General features: G+C 46.5%; 1 protein-coding gene across 2 annotated transcripts in view; it reads left to right on the top strand.

Moving 5' to 3' along the window:
• The window catches only part of PAFAH1B1 (platelet activating factor acetylhydrolase 1b regulatory subunit 1), a 533693-nt gene that overhangs the window by 373977 nt on the left and 136813 nt on the right, over positions 1 to 22903 (top strand). For both annotated transcript variants that reach the window (XM_069227017.1, XM_069227018.1), the window contains one exon: positions 2308 to 2409. In XM_069227017.1, the coding sequence (XP_069083118.1) occupies positions 2308 to 2409 (102 nt within the window). The remainder of the gene's footprint in view (positions 1 to 2307; positions 2410 to 22903) is intronic.

The raw sequence follows: 22903 nt of genomic DNA, 5'->3' as shown, positions 1-22903 counted from the left end.
ACGCTGGGTGGAAGGAAATTTGTGGCTCCTCTCAGATTCCAGAACTTTCTGCCACAGAAATGTGAGGAACATGTGTTTTTTTAGCCAAATTTTGAGATTTGCAAAGGATTCTGGGTAACAGAACCTGGTCCGAGCCACACAAGTCACCCCTCCTTGGATTCCCCTAGGTCTCTAGTTTTCAGAAATGTACAGGTTTGGTAGGTTTCCCTAGGTGGCGGCTGAGCTAGAGGCCAAAATCTACAGGTAGTCACTTTGCTAAAAACAGCTCTGTTTTCTGTGATGTGTCCACGTTGTGTTTTGGGGCATATCCTGTCGCGGGTGCTAGGCCTACCCACACAAGTGAGGTACCATTTTTATCGGGAGACTTGGGGGAACATAGATTAGCAAAACAAGTACTATTGCCCCTTGTCTTTCTCTACATTTTTTCCTTCCAAATATAGGAGTGTGTGTAAAAAAGACATCTATTTGAGAAATTCCCTGTAATTCACGTGCTACTATGGTCACCCCGGAATTCAGAGATGTGCAAATAACCACTGCTCCTCAACACCTTATCTTGTGCCCTTTTTGGAAATGCAAAGGTTTTCTTGATAGCAATTTTTTACTCCTTATATTTCAGCAAATGAATTGCTGTATACCCGGTATAGAATGAAAACGCACTGCAGGGTGCAGCTCATTTATTGGCTCTGGGTTCCTCGGGTTCTTGATGAACCTACAAACCCTATATATCCCCGCAACCAGAGGAGTCCAGCAGACGTAACGGTATATTGCTTTCGATAATCTCACATTGGAGGGAAAAGTTACAGAGTAAAACGTAGAGAAAAATTGATGGTTTTTTTACCTCAATTTCAATATTTTTCTTTTTCAGCTGTTATTTTCTGTAGGAAACCCTTGTAGGATCTACACAAATGACCCCTTGCTGAATTCAGAATTTTGTCTACTTTTCAGAAATGTTTAGGTTTCTGGGATCCAGCATTGGTTTCATGACCATTCCTGTCACTGACTGGAAGGAGGCTGAAAGCACAAAAAATTGCACAAATGGGGTATGCCCCAGTAAAATGCCAAAATTGTGTTGAAAAATTGGGTTTTCGGATTCAAGTCTGCCTGTTCCTGAAAGCTGTGAAGCTGCTGAGTTTAGCACCGCAGACCCTTTGTTGATGCCATTTTCAGGGGAAAAACCACAAGCCTTCTTCTGCAGCCCCTTTTTCCAATTTTTTTGAAAAAAACGAAATTTTCACTGTATTTTGGCCAATTTCTTGGCCTCCTTCAGGGGAACCCACAAAGTCTGGGTACCTTTAGAATCCCTAGGATGTTGGAAAAAAAGGACGCAAATTTGGCTTGGTTAGCTTATGTGGACAAAAAGTTATGAGGGCCTAAGCGCGAACTGCCCCAAATAGGCAAAAAAGGGCCTGGCACAGGAGGGGGAAAAGGCCTGGCAGCGAAGGGAATATACATGATTTGCATATATTTGTTTGTTTGATTAAAAAAATATATATATATTATATTCAATCTACAGCCATTTTATTGCAATGTTGTGTGATTTACAATGTTATGGGATGTTGCCTTTCTCTTTCATTGCATTGGGTTATTCTCATGCACGTAAAAAATGTTGGTACTGACGTCGGCACGTTGGCGAGGACCTCTTATTTGCCTGTATGACGTCAGACGGCATCGCGCGGGCTAGAGTGACGTCCTCGTCGACGTGCAGAAGCTAGGAAGAAGATTTCCGTCGAATGCTGGCGCCATGGGAGTATTCATTAGGTGAGGAATCCACAGGTAGCTAATGTATCCACCAGAAAAGTCGTTACCGAAGGTAAGTAACTCGTTCAACGGTCATAAAAGCTACTCAAACGTAGGGAATCAACCTAATTGAGTAAATAAGTTCTGTTTATGCAGTAGGGTAGGGTCTGGTGGCAAGAATATTCACCACCATAGGCTAACTGGTTCAATGTTGTAGCGCTAATCTGCCATTAGGTTTTTCGTTTTTACATATAAATGATTCCTTTCTAGTTACTGTAGTTGGGGGGGGGGGGTGAAACTTAAATTGATAGAGTAATAAAAATAGTAAAATTTAAAATAAGGGTCACTCTGTTTATTACATTGCTACATACACGCTCATATCAGTTTGTTGGTCTTTATTTTTGCTTTATATGAAACTTAAGGAGTTATTCTGTGCTTCCCAGCATTGTTTTCTATATTTAGTTATGGTTATGATTCAAATCTCCACAATTGTTTTTCTGTTAATGTTTTTGTGTTTATATGATATTATAGATACAATTAACTTTTGTTTTTTAACTATTTTTCCACCAGACAAAGAAGAGTGGAAAGCCTGGGCCTTTCCTGCTCTCTGGATCCAGAGACAAGACCATTAAGATGTGGGACATCAGCATTGGCATGTGCCTTATGACACTTGTAAGTGTTATGGTCTGGAGCCTCGCTCCTGTGCTTAACAAACGTTGCCCAGCAGTTACAGATAAATGTTTTGTATTCTGCCATGTATACCTAAAAGTATTAACACACTTACATGTTTTCCTGTGTAATCTCACAAACATACAGCACATTCCTGTGGCACGTGCTGCAGCTTAATGATTGCCAGACCACAATAGTGATTTATTGATTGGTCCCGAGAAGGCCCATTGCTTAATGTTTTAATAGTGTATAATATTAGGGTTGTGTGGCGTTTGTTGTGAGTGACAGCCATTAGTTGTATTCTGACTTTATTATACACTGATCTCCCTTCTTCCAGTAGTAAATAAAATTCTAGAGAAACATGTTAATAATCAGTCAAACTTCATAGCATCCTTTACCCTACACAAACCGGGTTCAGGAAGGGAAGCAGCACAGAAATTGCTCACCTGTCGGTCATGGAAGAACTAAAATGGATTACAGACCTGGGTGGCACAGCCGCACTGATTATGCTGGACCTCAGTGCGGCATTTGACACGGTCTCTCAACACCCTAAGAATTGGGGGTTGCTCTGCAAAATGTCTGAAGGCATTTCTGGACAATAGAAGTTTCCAGTTATGTGAGGAAATATTATAATCAGATGTTGGTCCTCTGAGGTGTGGGGGTCCTCAAGGAACTTCCCTGAGCTCCACACTCTTTGATATTTAAGTCCAACCTTTAGCAAGGATTGTACGTTCATATGGTCTGGGCCTGGTATCCTATGCAGATGATGAACAAAGCATTATGGCACTTAGCCCAGTGTGGAACTTGATGGAGTTGCTGCTGGGACAGTGCCGTGTAAGTGTTACATAGTGGATGGTAAATTGCTTAAAATTGAACGGAAATAAGACTGAAGTCCTGATTGTAGGGAATAACACGCTAAGATGGAGTGCTGTGAAATTACCTGAACAATTTGGAGAGTATCCAATACCAGCTAAGAATTGTAAAAGCCTGGGCTTTTGGCTAGATGAAAAACTGACTCTTGAAACCCAGACGAGTAAAGTTGCAGGTGTGTTTTAGCACCCTTAGAACACTAAGGAAATGTATTTCTCTTCCAGGGGATCCTTATCAATAGTCATAAACATTGAATATTCCCGCTCTTGTGTGGGGATCCCGGAGCATATATAAAAAACACACATGTATAATAAGTATGAAATATATCTGAAAAATATAGCATTTTTTAGTAGACAATTTTCATACCAGATTCATGTATACATGTGTATAACAGCAATGTAGACTATATTGATAAACAGGCTAAAATGCTTTATTTCTGTGGAGTTTTTTTTTTGTTTTTTTTGTTTTTGTTTTTAAACACTCCTTTATAATTACAAGAAAAAACTTTCCAAAGCCCCATAGCCGGGCCCAGGAAAAGAAGTACCAGCACACATGTGAAAAAAGAGAAAAAACTACATTGAAAACAGTAGAGCATTATTAGCCAATAGGCTGCATGCAGGTTAATACAGCAGAACCACAAAATTTGGCACCGTGCCTTTAAGACCCTGAGCACCTCCAGTATCCCACCATGCCTCAGGGGTGAAGGAGAGGTGACAGTTGGTTCACAGTTAGGTCAGTTCTTTTTTCTGGCTTCTTCTGAGAGGATCCTGGAGCATTGAGCTCTTTTTTTTCCTGAGTTTTTCACAGAAAAATATTCAAAAACAGTTTTTTTTACCTTCACTCAAAGTTTTTCACCTTTTTCTGAGTGAGGGGATTTTTTCCTGACTGGAAAATACCTTCTCTTTTTGTGAAGTGCCCTTCCTGTGGGAAGAAGGCCCAGTCTGATCCACACTCTCTCTGTATTGTGTGTTTGCCTCAGAGCCACTGCCCTGACACATGCAGGCACTGTAAAAACATGTCCAAAAGGACTCTGTAGGACAGAGAGAAAATCAGACTTCATGGTCTTCATGAGAGGAAGAAAACATCGTCCTCTTCGCTTCCCAGGCAGTCAACAAGCCATTCTCAGGAGAGACAGGCTAGATCAACGTCAGCTGGTAAGAAGGTGCCTGTCTGTTCCCAGTCATCGCTGCCACCGTCGCATCATTGCAGATCGCCGTCAACGGTGACCCGACCGACGTTGAAGGATACGACGTCGAAGGCACATAGCCATCATTGGGACAGATCTCAGTTGACGGCAACCCACCAATCGACATCAAGCCAGCACCGCCGTGCTCGTATGCCGTCGAAGGCATCACACCCCTCGACGGCACGGAAGACGACGTCGATCGCCTCAACGGGGAGAGCAGAGGCTTCCGTCAGCGGTCCATCACTCGACTGCGAAGCATACGACGTCGAGCCGCGCACATTCAAGGGACCATCGGTCGCCTCCGAGACCTGAGCAGTCCACGGTGCTTCCTTCGTCTGTACACCTTTCAACGTCGAGACAGGTACTGCCTATCTCTCAAGGGGAAGAGCGTCAGCAACCACTGGCTGACAAGAATGTCACTCCACCAAGTCCAGTGGTCTCCATAAGGAGTGGATCGTCTAGACGGTCAAGGGCCGCATCGTAAGGGCATATCTCGCCCATAAACCTATCGCCAAGGTGGTTGGAGAGTCTTAACAAGGCGCCTGCTTCTCCAGACTCTCAATACTCGCGGATGTATTCACCATCAGCGTCGCTTCCGTGGACACCATCGCCAACTGCGCATACAGAACGGGCTCGTTCTACGTTCTGCCAGTCTGCCACTAGGCCTCGACGCACTACCACAAGACCTAGGAGCAGGTCACACTCCCAGAGGAGGTCTAGGTCAAGGTCGCGCCATCACAGAAGGTCTCCTTGGTCCACATCGTCTGTCTTCCATAAGAGGGTACTCCCCGACTGACGGATTCTCCACCAGCTAGTGTTTCCCCGGTGGATGACATAACAACTTTCAATGAGGTGCTGCTCAGGGGAGCACAAAAGCTTAATATTGATGTCCCGGAGCCTTCAACCTCCTCGTCGGTAATCTTTGAAACCCTGCAACACAGGACGGTTTCAAAGAAGTTACCACCACTCGTGCCTAGTCTTCTCCAGCCAACCATGGAGACTTTTTTAACGCCAGCAAACCTCCGTTCAGCTCCCGCTAGGATCTTGAAAAAATACAAGGCCCCTGATCAGGATCCTTTGTTTCTCAGGGCTGATCCGCCACCAGACTCAGTCATAATAGCCGCAGCCCGCAAGACGCATTCAGTGGCGTCATCCTCTACTGTTCCACCGGACAAGGAGAGTAGACACCTGGACTCTCTTGGGGAGGAAGATGTGTGGCACGGCGGCGTCGATGATGGTCTCCAGCGCCTCAGCACTCCTAGGAAGATATGATCGATCCCTCTGGGACTTGCTGAGCAGATTTGCGGAAAAGCTGCCTAGAGAGGACAGGAAGGACTTTCAGGAGATCCTTCAGGAGGGAAGTCTGGTGTCCAGTCAAATCATCAGTGCAGCAGCAGACGGTGCAGACTTGGCGGCACATGGATACGCGCATTGGGTTTGTACGAGATCATCTTCCTGGCTGAGGCTCACAGGATTAAAGCAGGAAGTGCAGCAGCTTATCATGAATCTTCCGTTTAATGGAAACTTGTTATTTGGAACCCACACGGATGATGAGATGGCACGTATGAAGGCGGAGGTCGACACAATGAGGACAGTGGGCCTCGAAAGAAGGAAAGACTTCAGAAGGAGGTACAGGCCTTACGACAGGCGCCCGTTCCAACAGAGGGTTCAAACCCCTCATTGCTCCCAGAGACCGCAACAGAAGCAAGGGCGTCCCCTCTTCCAGTCTCACAAGGCCACAAGAGACCGAGGATCAAGCAGACCTCAGCAGTCTACCCCCAAAACCCCCGCAAAACAGTGAGGGTTCGCTTCCCTTAATACCGTACACCACTCCGGTTGGGGGAAGTATCACAGCTTTCACTCACGAGTGGCATCATAACAAAAGACAAATGGGTGCTGAACACTGTAGAGAGTGGATACTCTCTTCTTTTCCGACAACCTCCACCTCATTTGCCACCAACCAAGTCGAGACCTGCTCACATGAACTTACTATGCAAAGAGGTTTGTGCTCTGTTACAGAAAAGAGCGATAGAAAAGGTGCCAGACGCACAAAGAGGAAAGGGGGTATACTCCCGCTATTTTCTAGTAGCAAAAAAGGGTCGGGAAAGAGTCTTCAGACCGATTCTAGACTTGAGGCTGCTGAACAAATACATACGGAAGCAAAAATTCAGAAGGCTGGCTCTTCATCAGATTTTCCCTCAACTGCATCGAGGAGACTGGATGTGCTCCATAGATCTGCAGGATGCGTATTTTCATATCCCGATCATTCCCAAACATCGGAAATTCCTACGATTTGTGATAGCCTCCCAACACTATCAGTTCAAGGTGCTTCCTTTCGGCCTAAAATCTGTCCCTCGCGCATTCTCCAAGTGTGTAGCAACCGTAGCGGCGCATTTAAGGAAGCAGAAAATCTTCATTTATCCATACCTAGACGAATGGCTACTGAAAGCCTCCTCTCCGGAACAGGCGAAAAAGCATCTAGACATTGTGCTCAGTGTTTTCCGATCTCTAGGTCTGAAAGTCAACTTCCAAAAGTCCACCCTCATCCCAACACAAACTCTCCACTACCTGGGAGCGATACTGAATACAGAGATCGAAAGAGTGTGTCATTCGGAGGAACGACTGTTATCAATAAGCAGGAGGTGTCACGATATTCTGGGATCCCCTGCGCCTACGGCCCATCCGGTGACATCTGTGTTGGGCTCCATGGCCTCTTGCATTTTCATTGTCCCGAACGTCAGATTGCATAGGAGACCTCTTCAAGAGGCTCTAGAGGAAAACTGGAATCAACACACAGGCCACTGGGAGGATAGAATGCTTCTTCCAGTAGGAGCGCCACAATCATTACAATGGTGGATGCGCAGACATCACCTGTCAGTAGGAGTTCCTTTTCACCATCCAATCCCGTCCGACACTAACGGATGCATCACTTCAGGGCTGGGGAGCTCATCTGGGTTCCCTTCAAGCTCAGGGCTTGTGGCCCAGCAAAGAGCGGTTCATCTGTCTCTCAAATCATTTGCTCCATCGATTCAGGGAAAGTCTCTCCTGGTGCAGACGGACAATACGACGACAATGTGTTATCTGAACATGCAAGGAGGGACGAGATCCCGACCCTGTCTCGGAAGTCTCAAGCCATTTGGCATTGGCTCATAGCGAGAGGAATGTCTCTTACAGCAATTCACCTCCCAGGGCAGCAAAACGTGGAGGCGGACTTCCTAAGCAGAACCCTCGGACACCCGCGACTCGGTTCTTCACGACGAGGTCGTCGAAGACCTCTTCGTTCAGTGGGGTCTGCCTCAGTTAGATCTGTTTGCAGACGAGGTAAACAAAAAATGCCCAGACTTCGCGTCCAGGTTCTACCGTCTGGGGTCTCTAGGGAATGCCCTGTTGATCGACTGGTCAGGGATATTTCTCTACACTTTCCACCGATTCCCTGGATACCAGCGGTGATAAACTCTACTGATCCAACACCAGAATGATTCTCATAGCCCCGCAATGGCATCGTCCGTTCTGGTACACGGATCTCCTCAACCTGTCATAACAACCGCACAAGAGGCTGCCGTGCAGACCGGATCTCCTTTGCAGGCTGGGAGGCAAGATTCTTCACCCCAACCTTCCCTCTCTGAGCTTGACGGCATGGCTCCTGAATTCCTGCACTATGGGCATCTAGGACTCTCGCAGGAATGTATGAACATCTTAAAGGAGTCCAGAAGGCCTTCCACGCGGTGCTCTTATGGGTTCAAGTGGAAGAGATTCTACATATGGTGTCGTCAGCAGGGTCAGAATCCTATTGTGGCTCAGGAGGAGGTCATATTGTCTTACCTGCTCCATCTGGCAAAATCAGGTTTGCAAGTGTCATCTATTAAGGTACATTTATCTGCCATTACAGCTTATCGTAAGTCACCTTCTCAGAAATCCTTCTTTACAATGCCAGTAGTCAAGGATTTCTTAGAAGATTTAAAGGTTTTTCCACCCATTCGAAAACCCTCACCTCCATGGGAACTGAACATAGTATTATCTAGACTCATGGGCCCTCCTTTCGAGCCTTTCCACAAAGCTTCTTTGCAACGCCTTACGTGGAAGACAGCTTTTCTGGTAGCCATTACTTCGGCGAGGAGGGTCAGTGAGATTCAGGCCTTGTCCTCCAAGGAACCGTACACGGTTTTCCATGAAAATAGAGTTGTTCTAAGAACTCATCCATCATTTTTACCAAAGGTGGTGTCGGATTTTCACATCAATCAGACTATATCACTACGAACTTTTTTTCCCCAATCCGGATACTCCAGCGGAGAAAGCATTGCACTCCCTGGATTTGAAAAGAATGCTAAAATTTTACCTGGATAAGTCCAAATTGATTAGACGATCTCACCACCTGTTTGTAAATTACGGACATATGAGAATAGGCGATGCAGCCTCAAAACGAACCATATCTAAATGGATAGTTTCATGTATTGTTACTGCATATCAATTGGCTAACAAACAGTTATTGGCTAGGCCTAAGGCCCATTCGACAAGAGGAAAAGCGGCTACTGCTGCCCTTCTTAATAATGTTCCAATCTCTGAAATCTGTAAGGCTGCTACATGGAAATATGTACATACATTTACTAGGCATTACTGTTTAGACTCAGATGCCAAAGCGGACGCTCAAGTTGGGCAAGCGTCTCTGAGAAATTTGTTTGCATAGTGTATGTCTTTTTCCTGCACTTCTATTAGACAGTCCGCAGAGATAAGGGATCGACTTGCTAATCTATTCAATGTTTGACTATTGATAGGATCCCCTGGAAGAGAAGGATAAGTTAATTATCTGTAAATCCTAGTTCTCTTCCAGGGGTATCTGCATCAGTCCTAAACAACCCACCCTCCTCCCCGGACGCAAGTCTCCTAGAAGTGCAGAACAGACCATCTATCTAATCTGTTGGATGCGTTGTCACCGTAAAAAAGTACTGACCTAACTGTGAACCAACTGTCACCTCCCCTTCACCCCTGAGGCATGGTGGGATACTGGAGGTGCTCAGGGTCTTAAAGGCACAGTGCCAAATTATGTGATTCTGCTGTATTAACCTGCATGCAGCCTATTGGCTAATAATGCTCTACTGTTTTCAATGTAGTTTTTTCTCTTTTTTCACATGTGTTGCTGGTACGCCTTTTCCTGGGCCCGGCTATGGGGCTTTGAAAAGGTTTTTTTTCTTGTAATTATAAAGGAGAGTGTTTAAAAAAAAAAAAAAAAGAAAACTCCATAGAAATAAAGCATTTTAACCTGTTTATTAATATAGTCTGCATTGCTGTTATACACATGTATACATGAATCTGGTATGAAAATTGTCTACTAAAAAATGCTATATTTTTTCAGATATATTTCATACTTATACATGTGTGTTTTATATACGCTCCGGGATCCCTGCACGAGAGCGGGAATATTCAATGTTTATTACTTTGATGAGGATACCCCTGGAAGAGAATTAGGATTTACAGGTAAGTAACTTATCCTTTCTGATGGATACAACTACCTGTGGATTCCTCACCTCATGAATACTCCCATGGCGCCAGCCTTCGACGGAAATCTTCTTACTAGTCTCTGCACGTCGACGAGGACGTCACTGTCTCGCACGCGACGCCGTCTGACGTCATACAGGCAATAAGAGGTCCTCGACGACGTGCGGACGTCAGTTCCCTTTTTTCCGTGCATTCGAAACGGTTATCTTCGAGGGAGCAACTGTTACTCTTGCGGTTACAGTGTATATCTTGCTGCGTACTCTTTCTCTGTGGAAATAATGTCGCAGAGAAAGTCTGGATTTAAGCCTTGTCGTGAGTGTGGAGGCAAGATGTCGGTGACGGATCCTCATTCCGATTGCCTTTGGTGTTTGAGCTCCGACCACGACGTCTCGACTTGTGATTCGTGTCAGCACATGAATCCGAAGGCCATTAAAGAACGCGAGGCGAAGCTGTTTATGGCCAAGTCAAAGGAGAAGCATCACAAGAAAAAGTCTTCTCCAAGACATCGGCGTCATCGAGACTCCCGGCGCCGTAGAGAATCTCGGCGTCATTCAAGGGAGGCTCGTTCCAGGTCTCCGGATCGGCGCCGGAGGACATGGGAGGTCAGCCCCACGGTGACGCCGCATCCTTCGACGCCGTTGCTCTCTCCGACGTCTCCAACTTCGCCTGGACAGGCGTCGGTGATTGAGGTATTGGAGCCTCAGGTGTTTTCTCCGGCGCAGACGCCGAGGCCGGCGTCGGGGTCGCCTCCGAGTCAGGCACCCCAGTATCCGGCTTTTCCCACCCCTGGAGCCGATAGTTCCGCATTCTTGAATGCGATGTATGCCATCTTCCAACAGATGGCTCCAGGGGGTGCTCCGGCTGGGCCTTTGGCCTTTTCTTTGGGTGATCCTGCGCCTCTTCGGCCGGCACCCTTTATGCCCTTTCTCCCGTTTGGGAACGTGGGCTCGGCGCCAGTGTCGGCGCCGGTGGCCGCTCCGATGGCTTCGGAGGGATTGGCCCCAGGGATTTCCATCCCGTCGACGTCGAGATTTCGGCCTGTGACTCCGGTGGGTCCATCCGTTTCATCTGCTCTTCAGTCGGCGCCGAAGTTACCTGTGGCGCCGGATGCGGCGTCGGTGGCTTCGGAAGATCGGCGCCGATCTCCGACTTCGGCGGAGGTGTTGTCGACTCCGCGGATTGAGCAACGACTGCATTCAAGGAGGCGTGCTCTCCGGGTACTAGAGGAGCAGGAGTACCAACGAGCCCTAGAGGAAGGAGAGCTAGAGGACTCGGGTGATGGGCTGCGTGGACTGGAGTCGGCCAGTGGGCTGGATACTTCCCCTGAGTGGGACCTTTCGTCCCCGGGGGAATATACCGAGGAAGCTGCTTCCTTTCATACAGTGGTACGGAAGGCAGCTAGTTTTTTGGACCTGCCTTTGCCGGTGGTGGAGGCGAAACAAAACCTTTTGACAGAGGTGTTGCATCCGGCCTCAGCCGCGGCGGAGCCTCTATTACCTTTTAATGACGCTCTGCTGGATCCGGTTTTAGAGGTGTGGAAGAAGCCGGCATCTTCCCCAGCAGTTCACAGAGCCGTGGCCAGGAGGTATCGGACGGCTCCAACTGATCCTGGTTTCCTATCTAGGCACCCTACGCCGGAGAGCTTGGTTGTGCAGGCCTCCTGTTCGTCCAAATCAGCGCCTGGTTCTTTCCCGACGGTGCCTGGGGACAGAGACTCAAAAAAGCTAGAGGCGCAGTCGAAGAAGATTTTTTCGTCCTGCAGTCTGGCGTTAAAAGCCACTAATGCGACCTGTATCCTGGGGAGGTATATTCATGCTCTGATGGATGACATCTCCTCTTCGTTTACAGAGCTTCCCCAGGGTCTTTTGGATCTTGTCTCTGATACCCAGGCTGCTGCGACCCAAATTATCCAGACGGGACTGGATACCACCGACTCGGTAGCCAGAGCAATGGGCACAACTGTGGTGGAAAGGAGACAGGCCTGGCTACGTAACTCGGGCTTTTCGGCAGATGTACAGTCCACATTGTTGGATCTCCCGTTTGATGGGGACAAACTGTTTGGGGCTAAGGCTGATTCGGCCTTGGAACGTTTTAAGGAGAGCAGGGCCACGGCTAAGTCGTTGGGACTCCAAGCTCCTTCTTCCACGGCCTCTTCCAGATTCTTCAGGAGGTTTCGTGGATTTGGGCGTGGCTCTTCCTCCTCTTCCTTTCGGGGAAGATATCAGCAACCTGCCTCTTCCCATCCCTATAGATCTTTTAGGGGGAGGGGTAGGGTCCGCACCAGGGGAGCCTCTCAGCAGCACTCTGCCTCTTCCTCATCCTCTGGCGGGGTGCAGCAGGGGAAGCAGCCTTAGGCTTCCACCATTTCCCACTCACTCCTCTCCTGTAGGGGGAAGATTACAGCATTTTCTCACCAAATGGGAGACTGTTACGTCGGACACTTGGGTTCTCAGTGTTGTGGGAAAAGGCTACACCCTTCCCTTTCGGGAGTTTCCGCCCCTCATCCCGCCCCGCCCTTCGTATTGTTCACAAGAACACCTCCTGTTGCTAGAACAGGAGGTAGAAGTCCTCCTTTTAAAGGGCGCGGTGGAGTTGGTCCCGGAGCAGGAAAGGGGTCAAGGAGTTTACTCAAGGTATTTCCTGATTCCCAAGAAGGATGGTCGTTTGAGACCAATTCTGGACCTGAGGATCTTGAATTGGTTCCTCAAGCAGGAAAAGTTCAAGATGCTGACCCTAGCACAGGTGCTTTTGGCGTTGAACATGGAAGACTGGATGGTGTCTGTCGACTTGCAGGATGCTTACTTTCATATCCCGATACTCAAGTCACACAGGAAGTATCTCCGGTTTGTGGTGGGATCGCAACACTACCAGTTTGCGGTCCTTCCGTTTGGTCTTACTTCAGCACCTCGAGTCTTCACGAAGGTGATGTCGGTGGTTGCGGCAGAGCTCAGAAGGAAGGGGATAGCAGTATTCCCTTACTTGGACGATTGGTTGATCAAAGCCAAGTCCCCGGAGCTTGTGTTGCGTCATCTGCAGTCAACAACCCAGTTGTTGTTCGACCTGGGCTTTTCGGTGAACGAGCCCAAATCTCACCTGGAGCCCTCTCAGCGCCTCCTGTTCATAGGGGCAGTACTGGATACGACATTGGGTCGGGCCTTTCCTCCGCCTCAGCGGATTCAAGATATTCAGGATTTGGTTCCAATGTTTCGAAATGGAGCGGTAGTTCCAGTCCTCAAGGTCCTTCGTCTGCTCGGTCTTTTTGCCTCCTGCATTCTGTTGGTCACGCATGCTCGCTGGCACATGAGGGCTCTTCAGTGGTGCCTCCGAAGGCAGTGGTCTCAACACAGAGGGGATCTAGAGGGTACTGTCAAGATCTCCAGAGATGCTGCTGTGGATTTGAAGTGGTGGATTGCAAGCAACAATCTTTCACAAGGAAAACCGTTCCAGCAGTCGCCACCAGTGGCCACAGTCATAACGGATGCTTCCACTCTAGGGTGGGGAGCTCATCTGGGGGATCTGGAGATCAAAGGTCTTTGGTCTCCAGAGGAACAGATTTTTCACATCAATCTGTTAGAGTTACGGGCTGTACGTCTGGCTCTCAAGGCCTTCCTCCCTTCCCTTCGTGGTCAGTCGGTACAGGTCCTAACGGACAATACTACCACGATGTGGTACATAAACAAGCAGGGAGGAGTGGGGTCGTACCTTCTCTGCAGAGAAGCTCTTCGACTATGGTCCTGGGCAAAGGACCATCGGATTTGCTTGATAGCAAACCATCTGGCCGGAGTCTTGAACGTGCGTGCGGACAGTCTCAGTCGCCACTTCTCGGCAGACCACGAGTGGCGTCTCCATCCAGATCAAGTCCGTTTAATCTTCCAGAAGTGGGGGTTTCCTCGGGTAGATCTGTTTGCCACTCGAGAGAACGCGCATTGTCCGTTGTTCTGCAGCCTTCAGTATCCGATGCAGGAAGCGTTGGGGGACGCGTTTCAAATGACCTGGTGCGGCCAGTTGCTTTACGCGTTTCCTCCCATACCCTTGATTCCTCGAGTATTGAGGAAGATTCACCAAGACCGGGCTCTAGTAATCGTAATAGCTCCGGATTGGCCAAGGAGGGTGTGGTACTCCGACCTTCTCCAACTCTCAACGTGCCCGCCGCTCCGTCTCCCTTTCAGGGCAGACCTCCTCTCGCAGTCGCAGGGGCAGGTTCTACACCCCAACCTCCAGAGTCTGCACCTACATGCCTGGAGATTGAACGGGGCAACCTGAGTTCCTTCTCTCTCCCGCCTGAGGTAGTGGATGTTATATTAGCGGCCAGGCGACACTCCACTAAATCTATCTACGCTAATAGGTGGTCTAAATTTGTTGCGTGGTGTGGAGAGAGGCAGATTGATCCTTTACAAGCTCATCTATCGGACGTTTTGTCTTTTGCTCTATCTCTGGCGCAGAAAGGTTGTGCAGTGGCTACCATTAAAGGTTATTTATCGGCCTTGTCAGCCTTCATATGTCTTCCAGACCAACCATCTTTATTTAAATCCCCTATTGTTATCAGATTCTTGAAAGGTCTTCTAAATCAATATCCTCCAAAGCCATTCGTTATGCCGCAATGGGATTTGTCCTTAGTCCTGACTTTCCTTATGGGGTCCCCTTTTGAACCTAAGCATTCTTGCCCCTTGAGGTATTTGTTTTTAAAAACAGTCTTCCTGATAGCTATAACATCAGCAAGGAGAGTGAGTGAGTTGCAGGCCTTATCAGTAAAACCCCCTTATACAACTTTTTATGGGGATAAGGTGGTGTTGAGGACCAAGGCTGCTTTCCTCCCGAAGGTTGTTTCACCCTTCCATTTGGCTCAGGCAATTACTTTGTCCACGTTCTATCCTCCGCCTCATCCTTCCAAAGAGGAAGAAAGACTGCACCGTCTGGATCCAAAGAGAGCGTTGAGCTTCTTTATCGATAGAACAAAGGATTTCAGGCTGGAGGATCAGCTGTTTATTGGATACGTGGGCAAGAGGAGAGGAAAGGCAGTCCACAAGAGAACACTATCCAGGTGGGTTGTTCTTTGCATTAAAATATGTTACTCTTTGGCAAAGAAGGATCCTCCTGAGGGCATTAGAGCTCATTCCACCAGAGCTAAGTCGGCCACTTCGGCCTTAGCCAGAGGTGTTCCTGTGGTCGACATCTGCAAGGCCGCAACTTGGTCGTCCCTTCACACTTTTGCAAAACATTACTGTTTAGATTCTGAGGTTAGAAGGGACGGCCATTTTGCACGGTCAGTGCTGCAGGATTTCTTGGTTTGACCATTTAGGCACCCACCGCCGGGCGTGGTACTGCTTTGGGACTCTATTCATGAGGTGAGGAATCCACAGGTAGTTGTATCCATCAGAAGAACGAGTTACTTACCTTCGGTAACGACTTTTCTGGTGGATACATTAGCTACCTGTGGATTCCTCACGGTCCCACCCGCCTCCCCGTTGCCTTTATGGTCTTGCCAAGTAATCCTTGAGTGCGCTCCTCTTGATCTTTGAGGGTGCAATAGATGTATATATATAATATATTTATATATATATAGGTATAGGTGTATATATCTTTATGTATATACTTGGTGTGTGTATATATTTTAAAAGAAAGAGTTTTATATATATATATATATATATATATGTACATAAAAAAAGATTTACAGTTATTCATACAATGTGGTGTATTTTTACAATATAATGGATGTTGCTTTGTTCTTTCAATGCATTGCCTGGTTGTTCTCATGCACGTAAAAAATGATTGGTACTGACGTCCGCACGTCGTCGAGGACCTCTTATTGCCTGTATGACGTCAGACGGCGTCGCGTGCGAGACAGTGACGTCCTCGTCGACGTGCAGAGACTAGTAAGAAGATTTCCGTCGAAGGCTGGCGCCATGGGAGTATTCATGAGGTGAGGAATCCACAGGTAGCTAATGTATCCACCAGAAAAGTCGTTACCGAAGGTAAGTAACTCGTTCATTTGGCTCTCACTCTCTTCCAAAAGAGTAGTGATGCGGAGGCTTATTGTCTCAAGACTGGGCTAAGGGAACTCCTTGTATATTGGCAGCCAAAAGTATGTTATCAAGAGGCTATAGGTAGCCCAAAATGCAGCCGCAAGGTTGCTGATGAAAATTCCTAGATTTCCATCTGCAGGCTCGGCTTCGACGGCATTGCACTGGCTACCAATTCACAAAAGGATTATGTTCAAAGCCTTATGCATTACCCATAGGATCGTCCACAAGATAGCTACTCCAGTCATTAGAAATCTCATCATCCCTAAGTGAACTCTTCGCTCCTAATCTCTGGGACTTTGATTTATCTCAGGAATCAAAAGAGCGAGATGGGGAGGCAGGTCATTTGTGTACCTGGTTCCAAATTATGGAAGAACCTCCCAGTAGAACTGAATATCAGATATGTTTTGGGAAGCTGTTAAAAACACACTTTATTTAGATCTAAACCTAGGTTGCCTCTACCTGGTTTTGATGTAAGGTAGCACAGGGACACTCAATGGGGTAGCCATGCGCCCTATAAGAAACTGGATAGCATAGCATTTCTGTGATGAATTGAGGCTACATTTCAGAAACCATTTTAAAAGTTTAGATTTAATATGAATGTGTGTTTCCAACAAAGTATATGTCCTTATTCAAACTGTGAACGTCAAAGATCAAATTAATTCACCCAGACAGCTGTTTACACACCTGCTAATCTCCATGGGCAGTTTAGAATGAGTTCGTTTTGCAGCTTTTCCAGAGAATGGTCCCAAAAACGAGAGGTACTGCTACAGTCTCTCGCACCACTCTAGCCTGTTAAAACTTTGCTATTGGATTGTCCTCTGATTTCTCATTTCTTGAAATTTTCCCAGTTGTTTTTGATTATCCTTAAGGTGCTCAGCAGAACCTTGCAAAGCATTATGTGTGAGACTCCACTGTATTAAACAGCACAGGTTACTTCCCCTCTGTCACCAAGGTAAGCTTCAAGGCTGCACATATTTCACAGTCTGTTAAGCATGTGCTCATACTCTAGACAGGCTATTTCCAGTGCTTCATAGGGCACATAACATCCAACTCTTGAGTGCAGAGCCATGAGCAGGTGTCTCAGAATGCAGGCAGGTAAGAGGGGAGAGATTGGAGCTAAACAGCACTGGAAATTCCATACATCCAAAGTGAATCCAGCTGACTAAGTCTTTGTCTCCAAAGCTGGAAAAGCCTTGATTGAGAAGAACTATATAATCCTGGTTCCATTCTTGTTAGTCTGATAGGCATGCAAATATAAAATGTTGGTGAGAAAGTCATGCAAAAGTCTGGCATTTCAATTGTAAGCTGAATGGAAAAGACCTGTTTTTTTTAACATAAATTTGTTTACATTCCCAGTGGATAAGTTAAGTAGTTTTAAAGGGCGAGTGCGTGTTTGGCAACTCCATATCTCTTAACCTGAGGAGGAAGTGGCCTTTAAGTTTGAACTGGATGATCGCAGGTGCCTGTATCCTTGGTAAGACTTGGAATAGTTTAATTGAATGGTCTGGTGCATGGCTATAAACACACTACACAGCATTTTGAAGCAGGCCCTTCATGGGATATTTCTTGATAATTCTGATAGCTGAATAGTCCTACCCACTTATGGGTATCCCGTAGTACTTCTTTTCCTTACTTCTGTAATGCCGGAATTTATGCGCAATTTTAAAAGCCTATAAAGCAAGCTGTATTGCAAATTCCATTTACTTGCTTATAAAAATATACTTAAATTGTACTAAAGAAAATAAGTGACACTTGAAAAAAAAAGAAAAGAAAAAATTCTCGAACAACCCTGGAGCAACGTGGAGAAGCTGGAAGTGGTTGAGTTAAAGATTGTGGTTTGCGGAACAGGACTTGGCAAATGCTGACTGACCACTGGGGAGGAAGGCCTGGGTGGGGAATATGCTCTAGAGTGTTCAGAATCAGATGTCTTACTTTTATCCTTCTGAGCAACCCCACAGTTTTTCCAAATGAAAAACATGTTTGTGTGGTTTGTGTTGTGATCGCTTGATGTCTAAGTGCTCCTCAACATTTTTTTCCAGCCCTGAAAGTGAACAGATGGGTGTTGAACCCTGTCTCCATGTGAAAGTCCTAGATGGCAAATGGAGGCGCCTCTGCTTTTTATGATGTCTCCTCTTCTTGGATCTCCCGCTGTGGAAATCCTGGGTGTTATAGCACTAATAATGGAATGTCTTTCCCTTGCTTCTGATCTTCTGCTTCATCCTGACAAGGACTCGTGCTGCCTTTGCAGTTCCTCTTTCTCATGAAGACACATCTCCCTGTCTTTCATGGTGCACTTGGAAAAATCCCTTCAGTGTTTGCATCTATCAGGGGCATGGGTTTCTGGATGCAAAGAATATACAGACAATATAGGTCAGTTTTTGCCATTTTCTTGTCACATGCAGGACATTTGTCAAACATTGTTGGCTTGTTGGCATTTTTGTGACCAAATTAAAAATATCAAAGTTACTAGAAAATACTCTAAGCGTCGAAAGACAGAGTGAAGATGATTCAAGAGTTTTAGAAAGATTTCCCAAGGGAAAATGTTTTAGTACTCTTCGATCCTCTCCCTAGGCGCTGGAAAAAAAAGAGGTGACTGGCATCTACAGGACATAATGCGGGATACTGGAGGATGGAGCACTTAAAGGTGCTGATACTACTCTTTTCTGCTTAGCATAGCTTTAGCAAATATAGTTACATTGCCCTAACTCCTCTCGTTCAGTTTTAAAAAACCAAAGGTTAGCAAAATACGTTTTTTTTTTTTTAATTTAAGGGCATCTATTTTTCTAGTGACATTTCTATATTTTTATGTATATTTTCATTTTTTTACGGCAAATGAATGAGCTTTTCAAAATAGACTGCTTTATAGGCTCATAAAATCGTTTTTTGCATCTGAAAAAGAAATTGTGGCATTCACAAAGTAAGGCAAAGATCTAAAACAGAAATGTACATTCAGAAGAAATGCTCTGAGATCCCCAAATTTGTGTTGGACTATTCGGTGCTTATGATTTCAATACAGATTCTGCTAAAGGAGAACTAGAATTGTATGTAATTTCTCCTCTTTGATAGAGAGCCACTGTAATGATCTGAGAGCACTGGTATTGTGATTGTGCCCTGGTCGTATTGTTTGAGCCTACTTACCTGATTTTGATTACAATTTATTTTATAATTTTTTGGGAATGCCATTGCGGTAATCCAGGTGAGATCAACCGTGGTGTGGACAACCTCTCTTTTCGTGAAAGGACGGGAATGTAAAACATTCTGAAGGAAATGTATGTGATGACATGGCTTTGTTGGCTATGTTCACATTTGGGATAAAGTTGAGATTAATCTCAAAGACAAGACCTACAGTGTTACATGTCTCGATTGATCCTTTAGTCTACATCCTCCCTAATGTCTCATTCTGATGAATACTTCTGTCTTTCAATTGCTCCCCGTTTGAATACCCTTGTATGCTAAACTGGATCCAGAAAGTTAAAGTAGCTCTCATGCGCCAGTAGGTGACACTTTAACTCAAGTGCCTAAAATGGACTTATGGCCATACAAAGAGTCAGCTTAGAACATGATAGTTGGTTCCTTATTTTCTGTGCCCTTGTGTGCAGTTCTGAGTTGTCCTTGGAGCGGTTTCCTCTCAGATGAACTGGTTTGCAATGTTATTTACGAGGGAGAGGCAGTATCTGTCATGGTTTAAGCCATGTCACAGTCACAAAACAGATGTCTTTTGCGTGCCTTCACAACAGCTCTTTGGTTATTGGGTACCAAACATGACTTCAAGGCATGTGAGACGAGTTGCCTTTTGTACACCAAGGCAAACAATGAGCAGGAGGTGACTCTTGACACAGGTCTGAGACAAGTACCGGGCCTTTTGATCCATCTAAGTCCTTCCCTAGTTCCCGCTATGACTCACTGACTACCTGCAAGTGCTCCATGAAGAAACACAAGAAACACCACAACATGAGCACTTTGGCTTTAGAGAATCCCTCCTGCTTAAAGGGTAGTTTTCCAAATTGACTGCTTCCTGACACGGCATTCACTACATCCCTGGATCCAATTTTGGTGGAGATAATGCCATCACCCAGATTTGGGGCTGCCTCCAGTCCTGGAGTTTCCAGCCCCTGATGCTCACCTTGCACTAGTTGCAGCCTCCACCCAGGTCTTGCTGGCCCTTTACCACTCCAACCAAGCTGCCACTGATGTGCCTCAGGGTCCTAAAAAGCTGTTGGAGCATCAGATTAGGTTTATCTTGGCAGTTCTGTTCTCTGTTGACACCATTCACCCTACTTCCAATGTTTTTTGGCATCAGCTGAACCTTTTCCTCCACTGAAAGTTTTGCTAGTTTCCCCAGTGCAGTTGGCAATGACACTATTGCCAACTTAGTATTCCTTGTTAGAATCACACATTTTCAGAAGTCTAAAGCCATTTTAGTCAGATCCTGACACTGAGCACAGCAGTTGTTAAAGGAAGAGTCCACTTACAGACCCGTGATTTGTTATCACAATTGTTCCAGCCAGACGCTGCTAGTTCTGGATCCGACCCTATTCAGATACCTAAGATCGTCTGTGACAACAATGACGGCAATGCTGTGGGTAGTCTCCTTTTGTGCTCATGCTCAAAGCTATACTCAGGTCATCCCCTGAGACGTTTTAAGAGCCTGTTTAGGCAATGGTGGAAACAAAGTATAAACAGTTTCCCAGCTACCGTGTCTATATCAGAGCATGCTTTTTCCTCCTAACTTCAGATTTCATAGTCATCCACACCACCCACAGGAGCGCCTCTACTCAGGCCGCAGGCAATGCCCTACTGCCTGTTAGAGAGCAAAAAGCTCGATGTAGTGAGAACCATAGTGGCCCTCTGCATAGTGACCTACTACTACATAGTGACCTACTAGCGCATAGCCAACTCTGCAGGGCTCGACTCCCGATATTTTAAGTGCCAGGAAGAGGAGAAGGAGTAACTGATCTTCTTTTAGAGAAGTTTAGTAACAGGTGGGAGGAGGTTAGTGTTGGAGGACAAGACAATCTCCAAAGCCAACAAACACTGTGTCCTGGACGGCTTGGGCATAGCCTCCAGAGCGTTTTCAGATGCCATGCCTAGCTCTGTTTACTGAAATTGAAGACAGAGTTCCTGGAGATTCTCCTCAACCTGTCATTCACTAGGGAACTCCAATTTGGGCTGCAAGTTGACAAGATACTGAAGAAAATCAAGGACACAACCATCACAAAATCAGTGACCTTCATATTCCAGCTGCTAGGGGCTCCTTTTGGAGGCAGCAGTCCACCAGGAGGAGCAAAGTCCACCTACCCTGACCAGCCACACTCCTATCAGAGGTAACCGCAGTCCTTCCACCAGCAGGGTCTTCACCAAAGATGTTGACGGGGCTAACAATAAGGGCAGGGGTACAGGAGGTCCTGGGAAAGAGGTCTTCCACGTCCAAATGCTTCCCCAAACCTCTCTTCTCTGATAACGTTGCCTGTTGGAGACTGTTGTATTTCCTCTCCTGCTTGGAGGAAATCACCTAAAGTTAGTGAGTTCTCACAGTCATCCAACAGTTATTGCCCAGTGCTTCTCACGATCACCAACCATTCCCTATCATCCCATCTTGTAAACATACTCTCAGAAGACAATATGGTTACCTTCTGCCAGGAGAAGTGCAAATGCTCCATCTCAAGGGTGTCATAAAGAAGGTACCCTCTCACCACAGGGGCAAGGCCATCTACTCTTTCTTCTCAGTTTCCCAGGACAGACTTGCTCCAGCCTCTCAATGTGTACAATCCTCTCAGTATATTTCCACATGACAGCTCAGAGCATCATCCTGTTGCTCCAACATAGCGACTAAATGGCTGTGTTAGACTTAAGGTTACTTACTTCCATTTTCCTATCCATCCCACCTCTGGCACTACCTCAGGGTTCAATTGGTAGTTCTGGCCACTTACTGCAAAGTACTGCCATCTGGGGTTACCACTGCCTCAAGGGTGTCCACCAAGTGCCTAGCAGTGGTATCCACACACCTGAGTAGCATTCATGTGTTCCCTTAAAGCCTGGCCCAAACTCAAGCTGCAGTTTCCCGGCTCCACAGCTTGGGATTCACCATACATGCCTCCAAGTCACACCTCTTCAGCCCATCCCTTCCTGGAGTCTGTCATAAACGCTATACAAGTGAAGTATACCCCATCAAACAGATGGTATTGGCATTTCAGCAGCAGCTGCCTTTTTCGTCCCAATAGTTGCTTGATTCAGAACTGTAATGCATCACATAGGGATGATGGTCTCCTACATTGCCATAATACCCCACAGTAGGCTGTACATGCTTCTGTTACAGAAGTGTTCCTTGACAACGCCCATCTCTCTGCAGTGGTGGAACAGTAGCAGCCTGTTGCATGGCAGGACCTTTCTGCTGGTGACAGTTATGACAAACCCATCCTTTAGGGTTGGGGGGCGGGGGTCCATCCATACAGTATGACTAATCCCCCCTCCCATCCCCTTACGCCCCTTTCTCCTCGTGTCAGGGGTGCCCTGTCAACTATCACAAGCCTTTAGACGTACACCTAGCTCTCAAAAGCTGCCTTTCAGGTCATTCAGGGAAAGTAATCCTCATCAAGACAGACAACTTCTGAACCACCATATATTACCTCCAAAAGTAAGGTGGTATCCATTCTCTCCAGCTCTCAGCACTACTGCAACAGATGTGGCAGTTGGCTATCTGTCACCGCATATATCTCCTGGCAGCGTACCTTCCAGCATGACATATCAAAAAGCCTACAATGGGAAACCTGCCTGCAAGTCCTACTCTCCTAATTCCACCATTGGAGCTTCCCACAGACGGACCTGTTCGCCAAGACACAAAATGCCCAAACTTCACCTCCATGTACCCACAGTCCATGGGCAGTGCTCGGAGGATGTACTGGTCAGGGATGTTTGTCTATGCTTT

This window comes from Pleurodeles waltl, chromosome 3_2 (assembly GCF_031143425.1).
Source record: "Pleurodeles waltl isolate 20211129_DDA chromosome 3_2, aPleWal1.hap1.20221129, whole genome shotgun sequence".
NCBI lineage: Eukaryota > Metazoa > Chordata > Amphibia > Caudata > Salamandridae > Pleurodeles > Pleurodeles waltl.
This window is presented reverse-complemented; position numbering and strand designations above follow the sequence as displayed.